The 23,810-nt window shown below is 37.0% G+C and overlaps 2 protein-coding genes across 6 annotated transcripts in view; one reads left to right on the forward strand and one right to left on the reverse strand.

Annotated features, from left to right (window-relative positions):
• The window catches only part of insyn2b (inhibitory synaptic factor family member 2B), a 113,951-nt gene extending 104,711 nt beyond the window's left edge, over positions 1-9,240 (forward strand). For 4 of the 5 annotated variants that reach the window (XM_062970469.1, XM_062970470.1, XM_008104630.3 and 1 more), the window contains one exon: positions 7,383-9,240. In XM_062970469.1, the coding sequence (XP_062826539.1) occupies positions 7,383-7,432 (50 nt within the window). In that variant the 3' untranslated portion in view covers positions 7,433-9,240. Of the gene's footprint in view, positions 1-5,469; positions 5,640-7,382 lie in introns of all 5 variants that reach the window. The other variant, XR_010002825.1, reaches the window with a different exon arrangement.
• Positions 1-23,810, reverse strand: part of dock2 (dedicator of cytokinesis 2) — a 377,601-nt gene that overhangs the window by 230,634 nt on the left and 123,157 nt on the right. The window contains exons 26-27 of the mRNA XM_008104636.3: positions 23,178-23,326; positions 17,043-17,138 (exon numbers count right to left, since the gene is read on the reverse strand). Coding sequence (XP_008102843.1) covers positions 17,043-17,138; positions 23,178-23,326 — 245 coding nt within the window. The remainder of the gene's footprint in view (positions 1-17,042; positions 17,139-23,177; positions 23,327-23,810) is intronic.

A 23,810-nucleotide genomic window follows, 5' to 3' on the forward strand; every position in this document is an offset into this window, starting at 1 on the left:
ATAGAAAAAGAAAACATTTTCATCATTTATTTTGCTCTGATAATATTTGTAACAAGTTACTATTGTGTAGCTATTCTTGCATATGGCTTTTTAAATAAGGGGGGGAACCATCTAAATTGAGTTAAATTTTAGACCTAAAATCAGAAAAACCTCCATTATAATGGATTTAACAGCCCAGTACTGAACCACCTTCATTTAAACGTGATGAATCCAAACCTATTTTATACCAGATCTTCATAATACCAGATTGTCATAAATCTATCCAAGTTACCATATTTATTGCTGCTTTAAAATAATTTACTATGGTTCCATTTTGAGGGTGGTCATGAGAGAGGCCTTTTTTATGGTTGCTCCCCAGCACTGAATACAGTAGAGTCTCACTTATCCAACATAAACGGGCCGGCAGAATGTTGGATAAGCGAATATGTTGAATAATAAGGAGGGATTAAGGAAAGGCCTATTAAACATCAGATTAGGTTATGATTTTACAAATTAAGCACCAAAACATCATGTTATACAACAAATTTGACAGAAAAAGTAGTTCAATACACAGTAATGCTATGTAGTAATTACTGTATTTACGAATTTAGCACCAAAATATCACGAGGTATTGAAAACATTGACTACAAAAATGCGTTGGATAATCCAGAATGTTGGATAAGCAAGTGTTGGATAAGTGAGACTCTACTGTACTTTTCTTAGGGGAGCTCAACTGATGCCCATGGTATCTTTTCAGCATCAAGAGGATTATTGTGTTTTGCTTCTCTCAGCCTTTTAAGACATTGCTATTTTATTTCCTGAGACATCAATTGGAGTTGCATCTTTTGTACCTACTGGCTGCTTCTCATTTCTGTGATTGTTAATGTATTTTACTGAAATAATTGTAAGAAATATGAAGAATCATGGGAGAGGAAAGCCCCCTCTATTGTTCTGTCTTTCAGAGATGTAAGACTTATTACTATTTTTTAATAACTGTACTTTATGATATATACGAATAAATATAACATAGTCAATTCACTAAAAGCTAAATTTGAGCTGAAAATATAGCTATATGGTGGAAAGCTACACACAATACTTGGATTACTATATGTTAAGAAACCTGAAATGGTACAACAATACTTCTGACAGCGTCAGAAGCATGTCAATTTGCTCTGAATCTTCACCTAAGTGCTCTGTTAAGAGATCTGAGACACTTAGCTTTTCCTTCTCCAAACTGTCATGTTACATTTTGTTTAAAAATGTTTCTGTGATAGACAGGCAAGCTGTTTCAACTCTTATTTATTATTATTATTAATCATGCATGCCAGACAGTGGGACAGGAAAACACAGAGGTAGTTTATTTATGTCTGTGCATATTTCCCAAGAGATAAATGGTTCATTGTATATTATGAAAGGGTTGCCTCTTTCTGTAAGAAGTTCTGTGTAAGTTGATACTGACAGGTACCATTTGTAGTTTGTTTCCAGCTGTAGGCCAAGCACACCAGAAACCTTAGTAATATAAATAATCATTTTTTAAAAAAGCATGTTAAGAGTATTAATACAGTCTGAATGTGACTACTGGAATCCAAACTCAAAGCTTATTCTTTAATTAAGTATTCTGACACAATTCCTCAGAAGCCACTTCTGGAGGATTACTTGTACTGGACCATCCGATACATACTGATTATTGAAAGCCATCTGGTTGCATATTGATTATCTACTGCACCATCTAGCACCAGCTTTCTGAATTCCAGGTGCAATGTCATTTCTGCAATTAATAACTTCTGTCTGCAATTAATAACTTCTTCTTTCAGAAATCTCGTCTGAAAGGTTTCAATAAGCAGGCAAAATGCTTGTGACTTATGAACACATTGGGCGGATAGGCTATTATAATTCATGACTCCAGAAGAGCCTTTCATGCTATCAAGAACATTTTGCATCACATCCCACATGAATGTGAATGTGATAAGTGAATATTATTGTACAAGTGTGTATAATATCTTTACCGAAGTAGCTCAATTGAAGAAAGACTCATTCAAAACACATTGCCTCATTTTATTCTCTGCTCGTTGATTCAGCAGTGGCACATGTATTATCTAAAGATGTCTGGGGGACAAACCCATAAGGGATTGAGAAACTGTTTTAAAATAAACTAGCGTTGCTGTGGCAAAGTCTGGTGGTATGGGAAATAAAATATTGAGGAATTGGTGGTAGTTAAGGTAAAGGGTAAAGGTTTTCCCCTGACATTAAGTCCAGTCGCGTCTGACTCTGGGGACTGGTGCTCATCTCCATTTCTAAGCCAAAGAGCTGGCATTGTCCGTAGACTCCTCCAAGGTCATGTGGCTGGCATGACTGCATGGAGCGCCGTTACCTTCCCGCCGGAGCGGTACCTATTCATCTACTCTCATTTGCATGTTTTCGAACTTCTGGGTTGGCAGAAGCTGGGGCTAACAGTGGGGGCTCTCTCCGCTTCCGCAATTCAAAGCTGTGGCCTTTCGGTCCAGAAGTTCAGCAGCTCAGCGCTTTAAAACGCTGCGCAATCGGGATATTATTTCCTAAAGGTTGTGAATATACAATATTTCTTTCTTTTTTTTCCTGTTGGAGGCAAGTATGAATGCTGCAATTAGGGAAAATGATTAGCATGTAATGGCCTTGCAGCTTTAAAGCCTGGCTGTTTCCTCCCTGAGTGAATTTTTTGTTGGGAGGTATTAGCTGGCCCTGATTGTTTCCTGTCTGAATTCCCTTGTTTTCAGAGTGGTGTTGTTTGCGATATTTTATGTGCTTCTACTGTCTGTGGCCCTCAGAAAACAGACGATTTGCCAGACTTTGGTGATGGGAATACTTTGTTGGGAGGTGTTAGCTGGCCCTGATTGTTCCTGTGTGGAATTCCCCTGTTTTCAGAGTGTTGTTCTTTATGTAGTGTTCTGATTTTAGAGATTGTATTGTTCTGTTTTATTATACCACAGTAATTTTTATATATTCAGATTTTAGTGTTTTTGAATAGTTGGAGCCAGATTATATTCATTTTCACAGTTCATAGCAACACAATAATAATAATAATAATAATAATAATAATAATAATAATAATAGTAATAATAATGACTTTGGTAAAACACACTGCTTCACTCCCTTCTCAGCTTCTTTTCTGGAAGAATCATTTCTTGGGAGATGTTAGCTGGCCCTGATTGTTTCCTTTGTGGAATTCCCAATTTCCCTGCTTTCAGAATGTTGTTCTTTATTTACTGTCCTGGTTTTAGAAATTATATTGTTCTGTATTATTCTATCACAGTAGTTATTTCATATCACAGTAGAATCTCACTTATCCAACATTCGATTATACAATGTTCTGGATTATCCAACACAGTCTGCCTTTTAGTAGTCAATGTTTTTGTAGTCAGTGTTTTAAATTCATTGTGATATTTTGGTGGTAAATTTGTAAATACAGTAATTACTACATAGCATTACTGCACATGGAACTACTTTTTCTGTCAAATTTTTTGTATAACATGATGTTTTGGTGCTTAAGGTGTATAATGATGACCTAATTTGATGTTTAATTGGTTTTACCTGAATCCCTTCTTATTATCCAACATATTCACTTATCCAACGTTCTACCAGCCTGTTTATGTTGGATAAGTGAGACTCTACTGTATATTGTATATATTATCTGTTTAGAACTGGATTATATGAGGCCCCTTCTACACAGCTGGATAAAATGCACACTGAAGTGGATTATATGGCAGTGTGGAGTCAAGATAATCCAGTTCAAAGCAGATAATATAAGATTCACATATAGCTGTGTGAAAGGGCCTTGAGCCTACACTGCTATATAATCCAGTTAAAATCTGATAATCTGTGGAAAAGGCCTAAGTGAGGCCTAACTGTGCCTGTCCCCTGGGCTGAGTAGGTTGCTAGGAGACCAAGTGGGCGGAGCTTAGCCTTCAAACTGGCAGCAATTGGATAAAAACGATTATTCCTCTCTATGTAATTAGGACTTTATTTTTCTTTTCTTTTTGTTGTATCAACCTAGAGCCATGGATGATGGGTTGTTTTGTCAAATTTCGAGGTTGGGGGGCCTGTAGTTTTGTTGTTTTGTCCACTGCCCTGATGCCATCACTCTTTTATATATATATAGATATATAGCTCGCTCTAAATAATATGATGGTGAAATGGGCCAGTGGCAAAGACAAGTCATTTATCTTCACCTGATCTGTCCTGTCCTAGTGCTATTTTTCTGCATCAAACCCCTACACAAATACATTCTAAAACACAACTCCTTCTATAATCTTATTCCATAAACTACTACTTCACCTTTCAGCTTCAGTGGAGACACCTTTTCAGGAGTGGATTTCCCTTCTGAGGGGTAGATTTCTCTCATTTCCTGTTGTCTCACCCCTGTTCTTAACTATTAGTCGTTTGTAAGTCAGATGTTTGTAACTCAGGGACTGCCTGTATTCACATGAAAATTGTAACAGGGAACAATTCAAATTTGTCTCATACAAGTGTGTGCATGTGTGTGCATATATGGGACAAGCACTTGCAGTTTCACCTACCTGCATCTGAAAAAATGTGCAATCATTAGGAATCTTTGAGGTCTTTTAGGAGAGTCTATGATACACTTCAATCAGAAGTTACCATAGTCTTGTTGGAAGACCAAGAAAATTCCTAGAGAAGATTTCTCTGTAGAAATTTTCTCTTTCAGTGAGACTCTATGGCAACAACCAGCAACAGTTGTTCATTTCATTAAGATTCACTATTAGCCATTGCTTCCTGTTTCCACAGTATGTTCAGGGATACAGATACTGTATCAATGCATTAAAAAGCTAAATGCATTGTAGAAGGAATTATTCTATAATTATTATTTCTGTATAGGGGTCTTTTCAGACATAGTGCCACATTAGGAGACTTATTGATCACCTCATCCTGGCGGCAGTCACACAGGGGACGTAGGGATCTGTCGCCCCATGCCTCATTTTATTGTGGATTCCCCCTACCTCATCACATGCAGGGAAGCCCTTTTTCAGCGGCTCAACCCATCTTTCCTTATGGAAAGACGGGGAGCCTGTTGTTGTCCACCACTGCCATTTTTGCCATGGCACTTCAGCCATGGAGCCACCATGTAAGTAGTTATCTGGGATGTGATGGGAGCTATTGGGTTCCATGGCTGAACCCTAAAAATCCAGCTGCCACCAAAAAAGGGTACGTGTGAAGAGATTCTAGGACATTGTTGAATCAATACTATAATGAATCTCATAATCAGATTTCTGTGAATAGTAGTATCATTGTAGGGTAAATAAAGGCATTATCTAGACCAGTGGTTCTCAACCTGTGGACCACTAGATGTTTTGGCCTTCAACTCCCAGAAATCCTAACAGCTGGTAAACTGTCTGGGATTTCTGGGAGTTGTAGGCCAAAACACCTGGGGACCCACAGGTTGAGAACTACTCTTCTGAACTGACTCATACTTTGGAACATCTGTCCTCCTGCCAGCCAATCCACCTGCTACCTTTTAAATTTGGAGAGGGAGAAGAAGATGCTCCAAAACAGCAGTGATTCCACTTGAGTGTCTTTGACATTTTTTTCTACTGAAAGTCAGAGTTATGGCCAGCACTCCCCACCTCAAATAATTTCACGCCTTCCATGGAAGACAGTGTCCCAATGTGAGTATTGAAGTTAGATTTAACTTTCAGTTCCATTTGCTTTTCTACTGTCTGTATATACATGTGCGCTGGGGGAATCTTGTCTTTGTGCTACAGCTCTATGCTACATCCTTCCCTCTTGGAAATGAATGTAGCCAAATTGCATAGTCTACTCTGCATTGTTAATTTAAAGAGAATGAGAGAGACAGATGTTGAGGGAGGCTGAACAGAAGTCACTGCTGAGTCAGCTGCCTCCCTACCTTCATGAGAGTGCTATATTTCCTGCAGTGTATTACAAGAGTCCCTTGTATGCATCTCCTCTTGTGTTGAAAGTTCTGCTCTAAAGTAAAGTCAGCTTTGTAAGATTTCCATGAAACCGATAACCTCAATGATGAAAGAATTAAACAGAAATTCCAATTCCAATGGTATAACTAACCAAATAAAAGACAACTGAATTATCAGCTATGCAACAACCTCTGCTAGCAGGGCTGTCAAACAATTAAAACATATGTTTAGTGAGTCATTTGTTTTAAATTGGTTGACTGCATTTATATGTATTTGAATATACACACAAACTCAATATATACCATATTTTGAGATGCTGAAGGAGGTAAAATAATCTGTAATCTCATGAAACACAGCTGCCACAGGAAAGATTGTATTTCTTATTTTCTGTTTCATGTCCTGTTATAGCAACACAACACAATTAAATAGCCTCAGACATAAACAAATGGTTCCTTAAATCACTACTCCTCTGATTAATTATGCATAAGGCAAATGGAAAGCTCCTTCTATCCCCTTAAGTTCTCAACTAGGAATTTTTTTTTCCTAAGATGATGTTTACTGGGTAGCGCATGTGCAGAATTTTTAAAAAATGTATCTTGCTTTATAAATATTTCAAACATCTCAATTCATTTGATGACTTTATTAATCCAAACATATATGACTAAACAATCCAATTTTTTATTTAATCAAGTTGAATTCCTCTTGGGGTTTTGTGTTTGGATTTCTTATTATAACCAGCCACACTGAGCATTCTGATAGAAATCAGATTTTATTTTATTTTTAAAAAAAGAAAAGAGAAAGCCCTGACAGCTTGTTTTACTACAGTTTGATCTATTTGGAAACAAGTAGCAAGTACAAAAAAAACCATACTGCTGTTTTAAAAATAATAATAATTCACTTGTATTTTATGTAAGCATAAGCACTGTGATTGCTTCCTTCACAGTTCAATAAAAAACCTATTAGCAACCTCTCTACCACTGATTAACTCTGAATAAACCATATACAAGATAAATGTCAAGACATTTATTTTTACATTTTTCTCAGATGTTTTACTGCATAATTATTTGCCTCTTTGCAACTGGCAGCTTTAATATGTCAGATTAACCAGAACATTTTTAAGCACAGAGAAAGGCAACTAGAAATCCAAAAACTTTGCATCCTTTGCTATTGGAATGAGATGTTTAAAATGAGTATAGCCTCCAGCTGAGATAATATGAACTAGACATCTTTTTGAGATTCTTTCTTCAACCTATATTAATTGGGTTTGGCACAAATGGGTGGGATCAAAATGTGCCATCTAAATTATGGGGAAAGGTTTCTATTTGAAATCCAATTCAGTCGGTGAAGTAATGCAAAATTGCCATTTCAGTTGCCAGAATAGATGGATTCCAGCATTTCAAGATTTGAGCCAAATATAATTATATACTGAAATATGCACTGAATAATAGTTCACTAATATCCTCTTTCCTTCTTCTGCAGTGTTGAACATGACTTCAGACAACAAGAAGGAAGATTCCACCAAGTTCTGAAAACACTGGATCAAGTTGAAGAGATCCCTCCAGCGACAACTTTGCAAAGGCAACCATCTGATCACCCAGTCACTGAGAAACAGGAATTAAGGAAAAAGACAAAGAAAAGGAAATGCTTCTGGTGGATCTGAAAACCTTAATACTGGTTTTGGAACTCTAACAGCTGGTCTATATTTTATAGCCAAACTGCAGCATAAATTAAATTGCTCATCCCAAAGAGAGTAGATATAATGAAGCTCCATTCGGAAATTGCAACTGGAGTTCTGCTCCATTGAGGACTAGCAACTGAAGTTATGCCTGTGGTTGAAACATTGCAAATGGACTATACATTTCCATGGTTCTGTATTAGTCACATGTGCTGATTCCCCTTTACACTTCCTGGGTTTTGGCAACTGAGGTTTTTACCATTATTACAAACAGAAACGGAGAAAAGAGCCAGAATTTTCAGGAATAAAGTCCATTCGTCACCATGACTTGGAAACAGAGCATAAACATTTAATGCAAGGAAATGCTGGTTGTGGTCAAAGAATGACCTTATTTTAAACTGCAAAAAAACCCAACAATCTTGATCTAGAAAAAAACAACTCTCTAACAAGCGGTTTCAAGATCAACTAAATTGGTTTTACAAAATTAAATTATTTTAAAACTTAATGACGCAGGCCATTAAAATGAATTGAACACTGGCTTTCCTTCTCTATCTGATACACTTATTTAGCCATCCTTTCACCTGAATATAATTTGAGCATAATGAAATTATAAGAGAACTTGTTCTTTGTTTTGTTAGTTTCATTTGGAATTTTTGAAGCTGCCAGATTCTGAGTTTGAATTACATTTTATGCCTTCATTTCCTCCAGAAACTACTTTATAACAATTCTATATTGATTATATCAAAGTACATCTAACATTTTTCACATTCCAGAAGTTTCCCTCCTAAATAATTAAATCTGGGAGACAACATAAATGTCAAAATAGAACATGGATTCAAAGTTTGAGAAATGCTATTACAAACCTAGCATGTGATAATTTTCCAGTTATATCATTTTCCAATTAGAATTAAATATTTTATTATGAACGATAATCCTGGAAAACACTCAATGACTGAGATTCCATTTTGGTATTAGCATTTTTTGAAAAGGCATTATCCATAACATCAAATTATTTATTCTAAAGAAGTTATGATTTATTCTAAAAGAAGGCCCTTGGAATTAAAGCAAAGAGAAGATAGACACACAAAGATATGTTCTTTGATTATAAAGATAACATGCTCAATTTTATTTAATCCTTTGATAGATCACAAGGAAACTGAAGAATAGTTCACATTAGCTTTTACTTTCAATATTGTGAATTAGATTACATTTTCATATACAGGTTGTAAAACTATTCTAGGAAAGCAGACAATCCTATATATGATGACAGTCTACTATACATTTGGAATGGAATGTTGTGCTGCCAAAAATCGACTAAACCACAGCAAGATATTTAAGAGAGAATGTTTGTAAAATACTGTACAGCACATATTGTATATTCTGAAACTTCTGTACTTGAAATTACTCTCCTCCTACAGAGGTGAGTGAATCATGAATGAAGAAAACTAAGAATAAAATATTCAGTCTTCTAGGTTCATAATAAAAGGTTTATGTACTGCTTAGTACAATAAATACCTATTCTTCTTACCCATTGTCAGAGTTCTAGAAGACTTCCGTACAGATTCCTTTCCTAATGAAATGTATTAATCTAATATAATGTTTTGTATATTTCTAGATTCTTTTACTGGCATAATATCTTTTGCAATAAATTGACTTATTTTTTTTCTGTCTCAGAACTCAATAACTTAATTGTTATGTTCATGACAATTTCTCAGAATTAGAACAGGTCATACATCCGCTTTCTTAACTGTTTTTTTTTTCCTATTCCACGGCTATTCAGAATTATTCCAAAATCAAGAGCCATTTTTACCCAACTGTGTGAAAATCGAACTCTGGAATTAAGATGTTTCTTGCCTACTTTCCTCAGGTTTGCATCAGTTTTATTTTACAGGATTTTCCTCATACACTATATAAATGGGAGACTCTCGTGCAGTAAACTGGGCCATCATTGCATACCATTTGACCACCTGCTTACAAATCAGTGTCATGTTTCAATTCACCTGTCATTCACTATCATTAGTAATTACCATCTGTATGGAGCTGTTTTGATGCCGGTCTGTTTCTAATCAAATTCTCTTCCTGCAGTATTGGAGATACAAAGAGGCACTTTCCACATATTTTTTCATTCATGGCTATTTGCATGAATGAAAGTATATCAGCTCACAAATCATAACATGATAAATACCTATGAAAAATATCAATTGCATAAATAGATTCAGGCCTCTGCCTTCTCCATACCTTTATCAGTTTGTTTTATTCAGAGCCATAGTCAGAAAAATGTTTCGGGGGGGGGGGGTTGAAACTTTTTCAAAGAGAATCATGAAGAGTAGTTCCATAACGCAAAATAATTTAGAAATCAGGCTCCATCGATAAACTCCAGTGGACAATCAAGAAAGATAAATTTCAGTGGACCCTCATGGGGATTTGGTTAATCAGTTAAAATTCATGAGTAAACCAGGTTTTTATTAAAACTTGAAAAAATTGGGGGGGGGGGGTTGAACCCCTAACACCCCCCCCCCCTTGACTACAGCCCTGGTTCTGTTGAACTCAATAGAATCATACTTTTTGTTGTGTATGGACTACAACTCTCTTGGCCACATCCAAACCTGAAGGAAGATGAGGAATTCCACTCCAATATCTGCTGGGCCATGGATTCCCTACAGGTATAGGGAATCCATGGCCCTGCAGATATTGGAGTGGAAGATTGCATTATCTGTCATTATACAATGTACATTGTAATGTGCATTACACTTTATTAAAGAACTCTGGATTTTAAAAAGTGCACATTATACTGTTTTTGGAAAAGAGGTAAAATATATTTATAACCTCACATATTATATTAGACACCTATGTATCTTAAATCCGCAAGGTAGAATACACTACCCCCTGTAACAATAGATATCCATCAGCAATTTCTGTTGCACCTAAGTCAGAGTTCACCTTGCCTTTAGCACCAACCAGTACTCCAAAAGCAGTAATTAAATAGTTTATTGAAGAAAGTACATATAAAAGGGAAAATCACCCAAAGGGATAAGAAAGGCAAATCCAACATGTAATTAGAAAAGGTAGTCTATAAGTAACAAGCCCAACCAAGCTGATGAAAAGTGAAACACTTCAAAAGCAATAATTAAAATGACCCAAAAAGTACAAGAATACAAAAGTCAAAACATGAGCATAAATCCAGGGAAGCAAGAATCAAAACATGAACAAGAATCCAAAAAACCCACGAACTTTGGCTAAAGCATGAACTGGAAACAGGACTTGAACTATCAACTAAATGATGGCTTAGGGGATAAAAGCCTTGTGACCTGAAGGTTGGGTTGCTGACCTGAAGGCTGCCAGGTTTGAATCCCACCCGGGGAGAGTGCGGATGAGCTCCCTCTATCAGCTCCAGTTCCATGCGGGGACATGAGAGAAGCCTCCCACAAGGATGGTAAAACATCAAAACATCCGGTCATCCCCTGGGCAATGTCCTTGCATACAGCCAATTCTCTCACTCCAGAAGCAACTCCAGTTGCTCCTGACATGAAAAAAAAACTGAATTTATTACTGAACTTCTACTACATATATTATATAAATTAGAATTATTTGCTTGTCATTTTCTTACAGCCAAAATAAAGCAATACATTAAAATTAACTATTTCACAAAAATATAAAAATTAACATAATATAAAATATAAAAGATTCCAATGTCTAATTCTGCTGTCTTTCAGTTATGAAATCAGAGGGAAAGGGAATTAATCATATATTGATGAATCATAATACTTTGGGGAAATTTTTAGAAAGTTTTCTGATAGCTGAGTCCTTGTTATAAATATGTGCTTACTGTGTCTGTTCCTGCAATTAATTTGTTTCTTGCTCTACCTACTTCCAAGACTCTGAGAATTACGTTCACAAATTCCAAATGTTGATTACTTTCAAAAATCTGATAAGCAGCAGGGGTAGTTTTTCCTCTAGATACTTCACAAATTATTGGGTATCTCTTGGCACTTCAATGCATAAAATAAAGAAGGATCCTACTGCTTAGTAAAGCTTAGCTGTCAGCATTTAAGGCACAATAATCATTAGAATAAAGCAACTAAAATTAACACAATAGGGTTCCTTTACATTTCCATGCTTATGAATGCCTGTGAGTTCCTTTATACTTCTTCATCAAAAGGACCTAGTTTTGTAAGAGAAGCACAACTGCAAATTTTATTTTCTGAGATATACACTTCCCTATTTAGTGAAAGATGGCTGTGCATAGTGCTGGACTTGGGATGTATCTTCCAAGCCTAGCAGTTAGCTCCTGGAAAAGTTGAAGTGAATGTTATAAAGAGCTTACATTTACCTAAAAGTGTTAATTCTGACCTTCACAGTCAATTGTGCATCAATAGTTCTTTGTTTGATAATTATTGTCACAACAGATGACAGTGGGCATACACCACCTCCATCATTGACATTGATTTAGCAACCTATATGACAGTGTAGGAAAGCCATAAAATTGGTTATAGGTTCAAAAAATCTGAATCATCTTTGGTAACAGAATGCCCTAAATCCAATTTCTAGTCCCAATAAGAATATATCTGTTGAATGTATGAGATTTACAAATATGTTGATTTATTACTCACAATTGATTCAGTGGATCTACTCTCAGGGTTGGTCCAACATGGAGGCCAATTACGCCTCGCTTGGAGCGCATGGTCCCCGGGGCCGCCGTCAAGGCGCCCCCCCAGCGGGGACCATCGGCTCTCTCGCTGCCAAACAGGAAGGCCTCGCTCGGCAGCGAGCGAGCTTTCCAGGAAGGCCTAGCTCTTCTCGGGAGACCTCGCAAGAAGAGCCTGGCCTTCCTCGTTCGGCTGTTTGGCAAGCGATGGTCCCCGCCACCACCGCCGCCACTGCCGGAGACCATCGCTCACCAAACGACTGAACAAGGAAGGCCAGGCTCCAGGAAGGCCTAGCTGTTCTAGGGAGACCTTGCAAGGTCTTGCAAGGTCTCTCTAGAACAGCTAGGCCTTTCTGGAGCCTGGCCTCCCTCATTTGGCCGTTCTCCAGCTCTCAGCCTCAGGTATTGGTTTGTGGGGGGGGTGCCAAATTTGGGGGGGGACCAAGATTTGGATCGCCTACCCCCCCCCCCCAAAATTACCTAGGGCCGCCTCTGTCTACTCTACTTGGGACTAGCAAACAAATTTAAGTGCTCATCTACTTTTGTTATATCCAGTCAAGTGAGAATAACTGAACAATTTCTAATTTCAAGTTCATTTAAGTCAAACACACTTTGTACATTTTCCCCAGTGGAGGTGGTGCAAATCAATTTGCTGGCATACAGGGATGGGCAGGAACCATTTTTGCTGGTAACTATGGGGTGAGGGGGCATGTCTTGTGCAGACTACTTAAGTCAGCCATGCATCCAGATCTTTCTCTTTGAAATTCTTAGGCTCACCCACTTGCCTTCTTTCTTAGCTTGACGTAATTGCTTTAGGGGGGTGAATAGGAATCCCCCTCCCTTTCTCGGGGTTTTTTTCACCTACCTTATACAAACTTACAGATAATTGGCTTCAGGTGTTGTCAATTAAATAGGTTCCCCTTCAAGTATTGGGGGAGCTATGATTTGGTGTTCCACCTACTGGCACTTTGTGTGTTGGATGGGAATTTTGAACTTTTCTTGGGAATCAAGCAATCTGGGGATTGTTTTCCTGTCCATGGGGCTAGTTTTGGGGTCTTTACCCTTGTTAGAAACCAAAGCAACATTGGGGACTTACATCCTTTGATCAGCCTTCCAGTATACTAGCTGGACTGTTGAGCAACCATGTTAATCATGGCTTTGTGTTTTGCCCAGGGGAGGCTGAGGGCTCATGTCAGGGGTGACCAACCAGTTCAGCCGCTCCAATATCAAATTGCTCCCCCCAAACAATTGATTTGTCTTCTACAAGAAACAGCATAAAAAGGTAACTAGTTAATAAAAGTTTTACATTTTAAGAATTATGAGAATTGTAATATTTAGCCAGCAGCATTGAAAATGTAGAGGAAAACGACCTTAAAAGCAAATACCAACCCAAAGTTTCATTTCTCATAAACATAATACACAAAAAGAAAATACAAGAGGCCAAAGTATGTGTGCATGAATGCATGCTTATAAAATGATGAGAACCAATTTCATGGAAAGCTAAGAAAACTGTTGCTGCTGTTGAAAAGTTTGTCCAGTGCACTTTGGATTATGCATGGCACACTTCCTGGTACCAAGGAAGTGCCAAGTAGCTTTGACAACTTAAAACTACAAGTGAATGGCAACAGGCCCAAGCCAGGAATATTTGACCTACAACAGCATACTGTTGGCTCAATCTTATCGTTAGGAAGCAGTCACCACAAAGAACAACCATTCAACTGAATACTAGGCATAAGCAACTCATACTATGGAAGACTCTACCTTTCAAAATTAGTTGAGGCTAACAACAAAGCTTTTTCAAGGCCACTGGAGTATGTCAGGGAGAGGTAAGCAGGTGCACCTACAGTTGTAGCTAGGCTGCTGCAAAATAATATCACACTAGAATTGTTCTACCTCACTTCCCCAACCTTTTTTCTACCTATATATTTTGCTTGGCTTGAGTGCATCTTAAACCCTTAAATCAAGTAAAAGATTATTAAGATCATAGACCAGCATCAGGAGAGTGTGGTACAGTCTCATAAAAGCACTGTGCATTAAAATCTAAAAGGCTCAAAACAGAGGTATGTTGAAGGCACAAAAACTATTTAGAGAAGGGAAGCTTAAATCCTAATTCCACCAGACACCACAGTCAATTACAGAACTAGGAAAGTAGGCATTTTTTATGAATAGAACCTTGAAGTGGCTTGCTAATTCAAACATTAAATACAATACGTACAATACAATACAAAAAAAAATCCTATGTAAAATTCAAACATTCTTGGAACAGGTAATTCTGAGACAGATGCTTCTCCTCAAATACCCTCACAGACTCTTTTCTAACAAACAAGAACAGCAATAAAGAGGTATCAACATCTGAAATCACATATGTCAGTTCTGAAGTTGACTTTTGATTGCACAAACTGATCTCCCGACTACAAAATATGTTGAGAGTGGGTGTCCACATCCAGAAACTGGAGGGGTTTTTTTGCAAAAATCACAGGTGTTAAATACACAGGAACTTTGAAAAGTGAAAAACATTTATATTGAAGAGAACCTTGCAAATTCTCAAAACTTTTCGGGACACCAGACAATGCAATGCTGGTGGAACAAAAAGCCTCGCTAATAGGATTAGAATAATTTGGGACTAGACAGGGAAGAATGGAGCATCTCTTCTGGCATCTGGTGTGACCCCAAAGTCAGTTGGGTAGCAAGAGCCACTTGCATGAGGATGGATGAATGATAATTTATACACACTTGGCAAATGTCCAATCATTGTCCAATTGGGAGTGGGCAAACAATGCAATCCCATTGGATCTGCACTATTGCTTGCCTACCTGCTTGCACACCCCATCCTCAGACAGAAGGAGAAATAAAGAAATAACAAATCTTCCACTTAAACAAAGCTGGGACCTGCGTAGTCATGTAGGAGGCAACTCTTTATTTTCCACAGATGACCAGGCAAGTAGCAGCATAAAAACCTGACAGCCATTTCAATCATTTCGCAAAGTCACACACTGTGTACTTTTATTCTGTGGTTGCAAAGTGCTCCCTCCTACATGCCAACCTAGATAACACATTGCTTTTTGACAGTCTGGGGTTTTTTTTTAATCGAAATATTCTTGCTTGTTTCACATCTCAGCTGAGACAGCTTTCAGAAGTGGTGGCTGAAATTTATGAGAACAGCTTTGTGCATAATTCTTTGAAACAAGAGGTTTTGGATGATTTTGCTGAGATTATTTTTATTAGAGAAAAAATAACATACTGAAGGTACCTTTGGTGTTGCCCTTCACAGGCATATTGTATGAAAAAGCTTTAAAACTCTGACGACATTAAGGCAATTGAATAATCCAATGGAGGAAAACAAAGCTGGAGTTTGGCAGTTCCCATTCAACAAGCTTTTTTGCAGAAATGTTCACAGATGACGTTAATAATATATGTTATGCATTGCCTGAAATCTAACACACAATGGAAAACAGGAAATCACTCTTTGGACTCCAGCTGACATCATTATGGTGCCACGAGGCAAAAGCTATAGTCTGGTAGCCATGGTCACAATAGATAACCAATAATAAACACAAGTGGGGATATAAAAGGCATTGTATTGGGAAAAATAGCTAAACACAAACAGCTTGTAAGAGTGCAAAATAAATGTACAGGGATCAACACTCTACTTGTAGTGGAGATTTTTTTTTAAAAAAACGTTTACATCTGAAATGAGATTGGCAGCTTGATCCCATGATAATTTAACTTGCCAAGAGCATAACTGTTTCCTTATAAGACTTTTGACTGCACACTATATAAATACAGTTACTCCACTGAAAGTTATGCCATGTACAACTATTTGGTATCCCTTGATTTAATACCGTGTTTAGATGTCAACACTTAACATTTTGTCCAAGTGCTTTCTGGTTTGCCAAATACATTACGATCTCAGAACCAATTTCCATTTTATCACAGCTGAAGGAACCAAGGCCAACAGAAGGAACCAAGAATAGGGATCAAATTAAGTTAGGACAAAGCACTGCTTATGAAATATTTAAAGCCATGATGAGAGCATATCTTTTCCCATCTTTAATAAATAACAAGTTTTCAATAAATGAAAGGAAGTGCAGCAGAGCAGTCAGAGTTTTGGACTGCAAGCTCCTCAATAATTTCTTACCTCCTGGAAGAGAAGATATTATCAAAGAATTGGGCAAACTATCTATTGGTCATAGCAAGTTCCCTGAAGATATATTTATCTGAACGAGTTCAGTCACATAATGAGAGAAGGAACCTGGATGCTGCCTTCTTTCTCTTTGTGTGGTGATAAGAAGACAGGCATTGAAAGGGAGAAATTTGTATGGGAGATCATCTCTCCAAGAGGCTACAAGGGCAGAGCCAGCCCTAGGTATTTTTCAAGTGTAGGCGAACAGAATTTTGGCGCCCCCCCCCCAAACCAATCACTGAAAAATAAAAGCGTTGGATAAGTGAAAATGTTTGATAATAAGGAGGGATTAAGGAAAAGCCTATTAAACATCAAATTACATTAAGATTTTACAAATTAAGCACTAAAACATCGTGTTTTACAACAAAACAACAGAAAAAGCAGTTCAATACCTTGCGGAGGCAGGCCGCAGGAGACAGGAGTTGCCTCGAAAGCGCCCCCAACAAGATGGCGCCACAGGCAACTGCCTAGTTGGCCTGGTGGTTGAACCACCTCTGTATAAGTGTGACTGGCTACAGGCTCCATTCCTGAAGTCTCAGTCAATACATATCAGCATGGTTTATCTCTGCTTGGTATACATCTTATCCTAGCAATGTAGACTGTACCTTAACAGTAAATGTGAAATGAAAAACTCACAATTAAGGTGTCATCTCTACCCATTCTTATGACAGTTCGGTTAATGGTTCGCAGCAACTGGATCATTATTTCTTGTATGTGTTGATAAGTTGACTCCTGTAAAGCAAATACAATAATTTTCAAGGGAATGAAGAATGATCTACAAAGGAACTACACAGGCAGATTGGATCATTATTATATGAACATAGTTGTACCTGTCAGTGTGGAAGAGAACTAAGCAGCTGATGCTTTCTCAACTCATAAAGCAAATTAACAAATGAACAACATATTTCTCAAAATAGAAGATTGAGCCTAGTCTGGTTTAAAGCCATGGCTGAGCCATCCTCTGACATGTTTTGTTTTGTTTTTTTAACTTGGAGGGGGGGGCCCGCATTTTTTAAAATGAGGAAACCATTCAAACATACACACACACACAATCTACATAGAATATTTGAACAGTTAGTGGTAGAGTCGAAGGAATTTAATATTTAAACTTCGCAACAGTCACATGATAAAGCTTTCCATTTTCAAATTTATCATTTTGCTTTTATTTGCCATAATTTAATTTATATCCTGTTTTTCTCTCAGCACTTGATGTGTTTAAGGCTGTATACAATGTTTTAAAAACAGATTACAATTTTAAAACTCCTACCAGTATGAAAAACAAAAATCTTTCTCTTTATTTAGTGGTATATTAAATATCTGTATTATGAAATGACTCACTGGAGTATTTACAAAACAAATAAGAATTTCTGTAGAATTATTAAAATCTTACCAACTCATTCACCTCAAACATATTGATGGGATAAAAGTTCTTCCATGTATTTCCTCATATATATTCCAAAGTCACCTTGAGTTTCAGTTATTTGTTGAACACATGCTATAGGGTGTATAGATTTTTTAAATTGTATATCCTTCTCTTTTATTAAAGCTGTGCCCGTAGCCAGGATTTTGATTGGGGGGGGGGGGGGCTGGGATTTTGATTTGGGGGGTGGGGGTGTGGGTGGGATTTTGATTGGGGGGGCTGAGTCTGAGTGAGAGAGGATCTACCCTACCTAGAAAACCTTTTGTATCGTTATCCCAAAAACCCCATGCATATGGGCTAGATTGAGCATGGTGATCAGATCATGATATGAATAAACATAACAGTTTAAATAATAACTGTAAGGCCTTCTCACGGACCACCCTGAAAATTCCAGGAGGGGGGGGCTGAAGCCCCGCAAGGCCCCCCCCCCCCCACAGCTACATGTTTCACATCAAACCCAAAAATTAAACATGGCTGAAGCAGTGATCGTAGAATGTCATGGCTATATCAATGCTGTGCCAATATAACTTAATTTAGCAAGAAAGTGGAAAGCAGGGTAGTTGTAATAAAGCCTGCAGCTAAATCAGTAAGGAGAGAAAGCATTTTTAAAAACATTTGTTAAAATGTCAACCTGCCTCCCACCCCCATGTTAAAACACACCCTTAATGTGCATTTAATCTCATTAAAATGCATATATTTAAATATCCATTTAGATAAAGACCTGATCAGAAGATGGCCCTATATGTGTTTGTATAGGAAAATATGACTACATTTCACAGCTTATTTTTATTATAGAAGAAAAACAAGACACCCTTTCTCTTAATTTCCTAGTTGGTAGTCTTTGTCATGGTTTGCAAAAGCACTGTAATGTATGTGTTTACTGGAAAATGAAGTGCGTGAAGCCGATTGTCTGAGCCTGCAAAAGACCTGGGATTGATTTGATACTGTTTCTGTTCTGCTGCTGCAAAATCAGTTTGGACAAGTTTTCAGTTGCTGACTGAGTACTGCTGGTGAAGAATAGCAGTGTACTCAGAGAGAGGCCTTTCTAGTTTTGAGACTTGTTTGCTGCTGATAAAAAAGGAGAAGAACCAAGACAGTATTCTTCTATGAAGCAGATCTGTGAACTGAGAAAGGATTATTTCTGACTGTGGACTTCTGTAAGTGATCAGAGGGACCATTGTAAATACTACTGGCTTTTTGATCTCTTGGAATCAGTAAAGTTCCTGTGTTTTTGTTCTTCAAATCTAAGTGGCATGTTATTGCTCTGCAGGTGACTCTGGATCACAGGCACACGTAAGAGGTTCCACTTATCATCATCAATCCGCTACAGTCTTTAACTCCATAAATAGTCTTCAACTCCATAAATAGACAGAACAATGCTATTGATGATATGACGGCTGATACAAGTAATCCCAAATTGAAGTTGGCAGAAAACTCTGTGACTAAAACTTCTGCATATCTAATTCTGCTGTCATGCTAACCTTAGGATTCTCAGATCTATGTCAGTAATTATTGACATCAGATCAAAATCACATATAATTTTCCCTCCAAGAACTAGTAAAATGAATGGAGGTACACATTTCTTTCTACATTACACTCCATATATACTAAGTCGTGAAATTTTCTAAAATTAGTGGTTAGTAGTCTCTTATGTTAATGTGTTCATACTTTATGATATCTGTATTTTCCAGTTTCACTTAGCTTAAATAGTTTCAATTAGTCAGTTCGTAGCCTTTTAGTGGCACCAACAAATGTCCAATTCAGAAAAAAAAACCTGCAATACTATTTGCATTTCCACTTTCTTGACCTTGTCAAAACCTCCAGAAAAGGCCCATATGCTATTTTAAAACTTCACTATGGCCTTTCTTCTATCAGCAGTTACAGTGCCGGGTCACACTTTCTTTTAAAAAGAAACATCTGGTTGTTTGGCAGATTTCCCAATTCATTTTGGCAGATCTGGCATTTTCAGAAGACCTGTTATGAACTGTGGCTAGGTTTTCCCTTCCACCTTCCCTAAGAAGTTATTGTCATCCTCTTTCTTTGTCTTGATAAAACTAACTCGTAACTCAAAGTCTGGACTTTCATAAGAGATATCTAATTAGGTATTTAATTTTGCCCTCAAAAACCCTGATAGCAAATATTGAATGTTTGAATTAAACTCTACATTTTATTAAAAATGGCCAGAGTCTAGTATGTACAAATTAGTTTCTATATACACATGTACAATTCAGGGTAAGGTTTTCATTCTGAGGTCAAACGTAATCGATATAGGATATTCCTACCTCATGCTTTACTTAAAACAGATATAGACTCCTTTCACCGAGAACTCTACAGAGACAAATGAATTTCTCTATAAAATTACCAAATGAAATTATATCTGCACGTGTGAATATATGAGACATAGGATACATCCATTTAAACTAGAATAAAATGCAGAACTAGAAAGGTAACATTTGTGACCACAATGCCCAGAAATCCCAAATGAATAATGATTAAACTAAAATAATTTATATTATCATTTAAAATGTCTCTCTCTCTCTCTCTCTCTCTCTCTATTTGTTTGTTATGCTATACAAATCTTCAGGTTTTATCGCAGAGTGTCCAAACATGATATTTTATCTAGTGTAACTGAAACAAAAACTGGATTCAGTTTTAGACCTCATGCATGCACTACATTTGTTATCTCCCAAGGAAGTTTCTCTATCTTTAGGTGTGGACTGAACATTTAAAAACCTCTTTTAACAAAATTTGAAATTTACACTTAGATTGTTATGTTGTCTACCTGATGCTCAGCATGTGACTTGTTCAAGGTCCTAATCAAATTAAGCGATAATCTGTTTCTGAGCTCATTTGCATACCAATCTCAACAGCTTCTAACAAATTACGTTTGTCCCCTTTTCTCATCAACCCATTGGAAACAGTGTGCAAAAGGTGGCAGAAACGGAGCATATGGACACAGGATTCATATTGTGTTTTAAAAAATAAATTGCATGAAATGTGCTGCTTACTGTTGGCAAAACAGTAAGCATTGCATCCCCTGTGCTGTGACATCTCCTTTGAGGGTGTGCCTGTGGGCAGTCCCTGCGGACTCTGTGATTTGTCATGAAGGGAGCCATCACTGTTAATGACGAGAGAAGATCTCCATAACGGCTATTTTGAAGCCTTCTGTCCTTTTTAAAAATGTGTTTTCAAAAGAATTTGACAGGAAAATACCTCAGAATACCTTTGTACTGATAGTGGCTCTCTACTGCACAGATGCAAGATCTACAAATCTTGTGATACCACGCCTGTGAGATTTCCATCTGGCAGAGTGATTTATGTAGAAATTATAACAAATTGGGAGGAGCAAAGCTTATTTGATCTCAGAAGCTGATGTCCTCAACATATATTTATAAAGATTTGGGATGATCAGCAAGTATTGGCTTTTCAGAAAACTATTAATTTTGATCCAGTTTAGTTTATATGTAATTTACATACATTTTAAGGATTACAAACTCTTCCAGTCAAACTGTCATTGAAATAATAATTGAAATTATGAAAATGAAGTCTAGGTATAGTGTGTTGTAATATTCTTCTTTATTAAACTATAGAGGAGAGTTTTAGAAGTCATGTATCCAATCTATAATAAGCAGCTCATATTTAAAACAGTACAATAGAGTCTCACTTATCCAACATAAATGGGCCGGCAGAATGTTGGATAAGCGAATATGTTGGATAATAAGGAGGGATTAAGGAAAAGCCTATTAAACATCAAATTAGGTTATGATTTTACAAATTAAGCACCAAAACATCATGTTATACAACAAATTTGACAGAAAATATAGTTCAATACACAGTAATGTTATGTTATAATTACTGTATTTATGAATTTAGCACCAAAATATCATGATATATTGAAAACATTGACTACAAAAATGTGTTGGATAATCCAGAATGTTGGATAAGCGAGTGTTGGATAAGTGAGACTCTACTGTATCTTCATAAAGCAAGTAATTGTTGCTTTATACAAACAGAAGGAGAACAGAATCCAATGTTTTCATGTTTAGTATCAATATGGCTCTTTCATATCGAAAGCATAACTTCATTAACAATTTTAACTAGTCAAAACATAGTTAAATCCCAAACTAATAGTGTCAAGAATGGTAATAATAAAGAAAATGAATGGCTGTAAATTCTTTATGCTACTAGATAAGTGACAAAACATGAAAACACTTTATGCTATTCATGCCATGTTCCCACTAAAATTATAATTATCTTACATTGTACTTTAGATGTCAAGAAAGCAAGGAAATAAAGTTTACAGTTATAGCCTTATTTATGCTTATTGCAGCATATCAATGTATAAAACCTAGACAGCAACGCCAGCTGCAAAAATTTGCTGGAAGAAAATAGTATTGTAAAATCCTGCATTGTCAGGACGTTTTTCCCAATAATAACAAGTTGCCTGAAGTGTCATGGCCCAAAATGTTAGATTGCAATCATGCAAACATCATGGATCTATCTGCAAACATGACTGTAAAAGGAAGTCTCACACAGAGAGTCCAATTACAGAATTACAAGAGAGTATGAACTACCCTGAAAGCCAGTGTAGTCCAAGGGTTTCAGCCCTGGATAAATGACTCAGGAGACCAGAGACTGATTCCCTGCTCAACCATGGGAACCCACCGGGTGTCCTTGGACGGGTCACGTGCTCTTAGCCCCAGAAAACCCTGTGATAGCATTGCCATAAGTAAAAAACTACCTGAAGACGCACAATAAAAATAGCATGAACTACTTGGGTGAATATGGTTTAGAGCCCAGGAATTTTCTTTGAATCAGTACACTTCCCATTCATGCCTCTTAGTACCCCACAAATTAATTTGTTTGCTTAAATGCGAGTTTGAAAATTACATCAATACAGACAGCTAGCCACCGTAGAGCCAAACATAAATTCAAACAAGTGGTTAATCGTGGTTGAAGCAAAACTTACATCAATACAGGTGGCTAACCATGGTTGTACCAAACCTCAACATTACGGATAATCTTAACAATATCTACAAAAAGGGAGATTACAACATGAATATGATCTCTAGACCTTGCTTTATGTGTATACTATTAACAATAAAATAAATGAAGCTGATTTGGGATTGATGACATGTCAAAGAAAATTAACCAGAAAATCAGGAGAGTGAAATCTTCTTTCTGTATCTCTCATACACTGAAAACTGTGAAAACTGGTCCAATCTGTCAGGGCACTGTTATATTTAGAAATTAAATGAGAGTCATCAGCATCAATATTTTACAACTTAATCAGCACAGGCTTGCAACCAACTGGAATCAGCTACATAATCATTGCCCTCATCAATACTCACTGCATTTTGACAGCTGAGAACCTCCAGGATGCTGTTGAGTAATTCAATGCAATACTTCTTTTCTAGGAATAGCATCTGTGTCTCTTCCTTTGGATCCAGTAATTCCTTCAGCTCTTTAGTAATCACAGGGAGCAGAATGTCTCTACATTCTGAAAAGAAGACATTTCTTTTTAAGTAGAATATAAGTGACAGATATTTCCATTTCAACTCTCTCTGTAGGTTTCTCTACCAGCAATACCCTAATTCGGGTATTTTCCCCCAATTAAGAGTCTTCAGGTTTTCCCCTTCAACTTCTTGTCATGTTTTTCATTCTATAGAAATTAATTTGCTAAACAACTATATGCAGTGCAGGGGAAAAAAATCATATTACACCTACCCCTTACTAAGTAGTGGCTGACTGAATTGATTTGAACAGATTACAATATACCTTCCTTCCAAAAATTCTACTTTTCATTCCAATTAAGGTTGCCAGATGGGAGAAGATTAACATGTTTCCAACAACCATTAAGAGAGCGAAATGTCCATAAAATGTTAGTCTTACATATGTTTCACCATAAAGCAAAGCAAAGAAATCAAATGATATGGATAGCTAAGCAGAAACACATGTGGTAGGAAATACCTAGCTACGTTCTC

Source organism: Anolis carolinensis, chromosome 2 (genome assembly GCF_035594765.1).
Source record: "Anolis carolinensis isolate JA03-04 chromosome 2, rAnoCar3.1.pri, whole genome shotgun sequence".
Classification (NCBI taxonomy): Eukaryota; Metazoa; Chordata; class Lepidosauria; order Squamata; family Dactyloidae; genus Anolis; species Anolis carolinensis.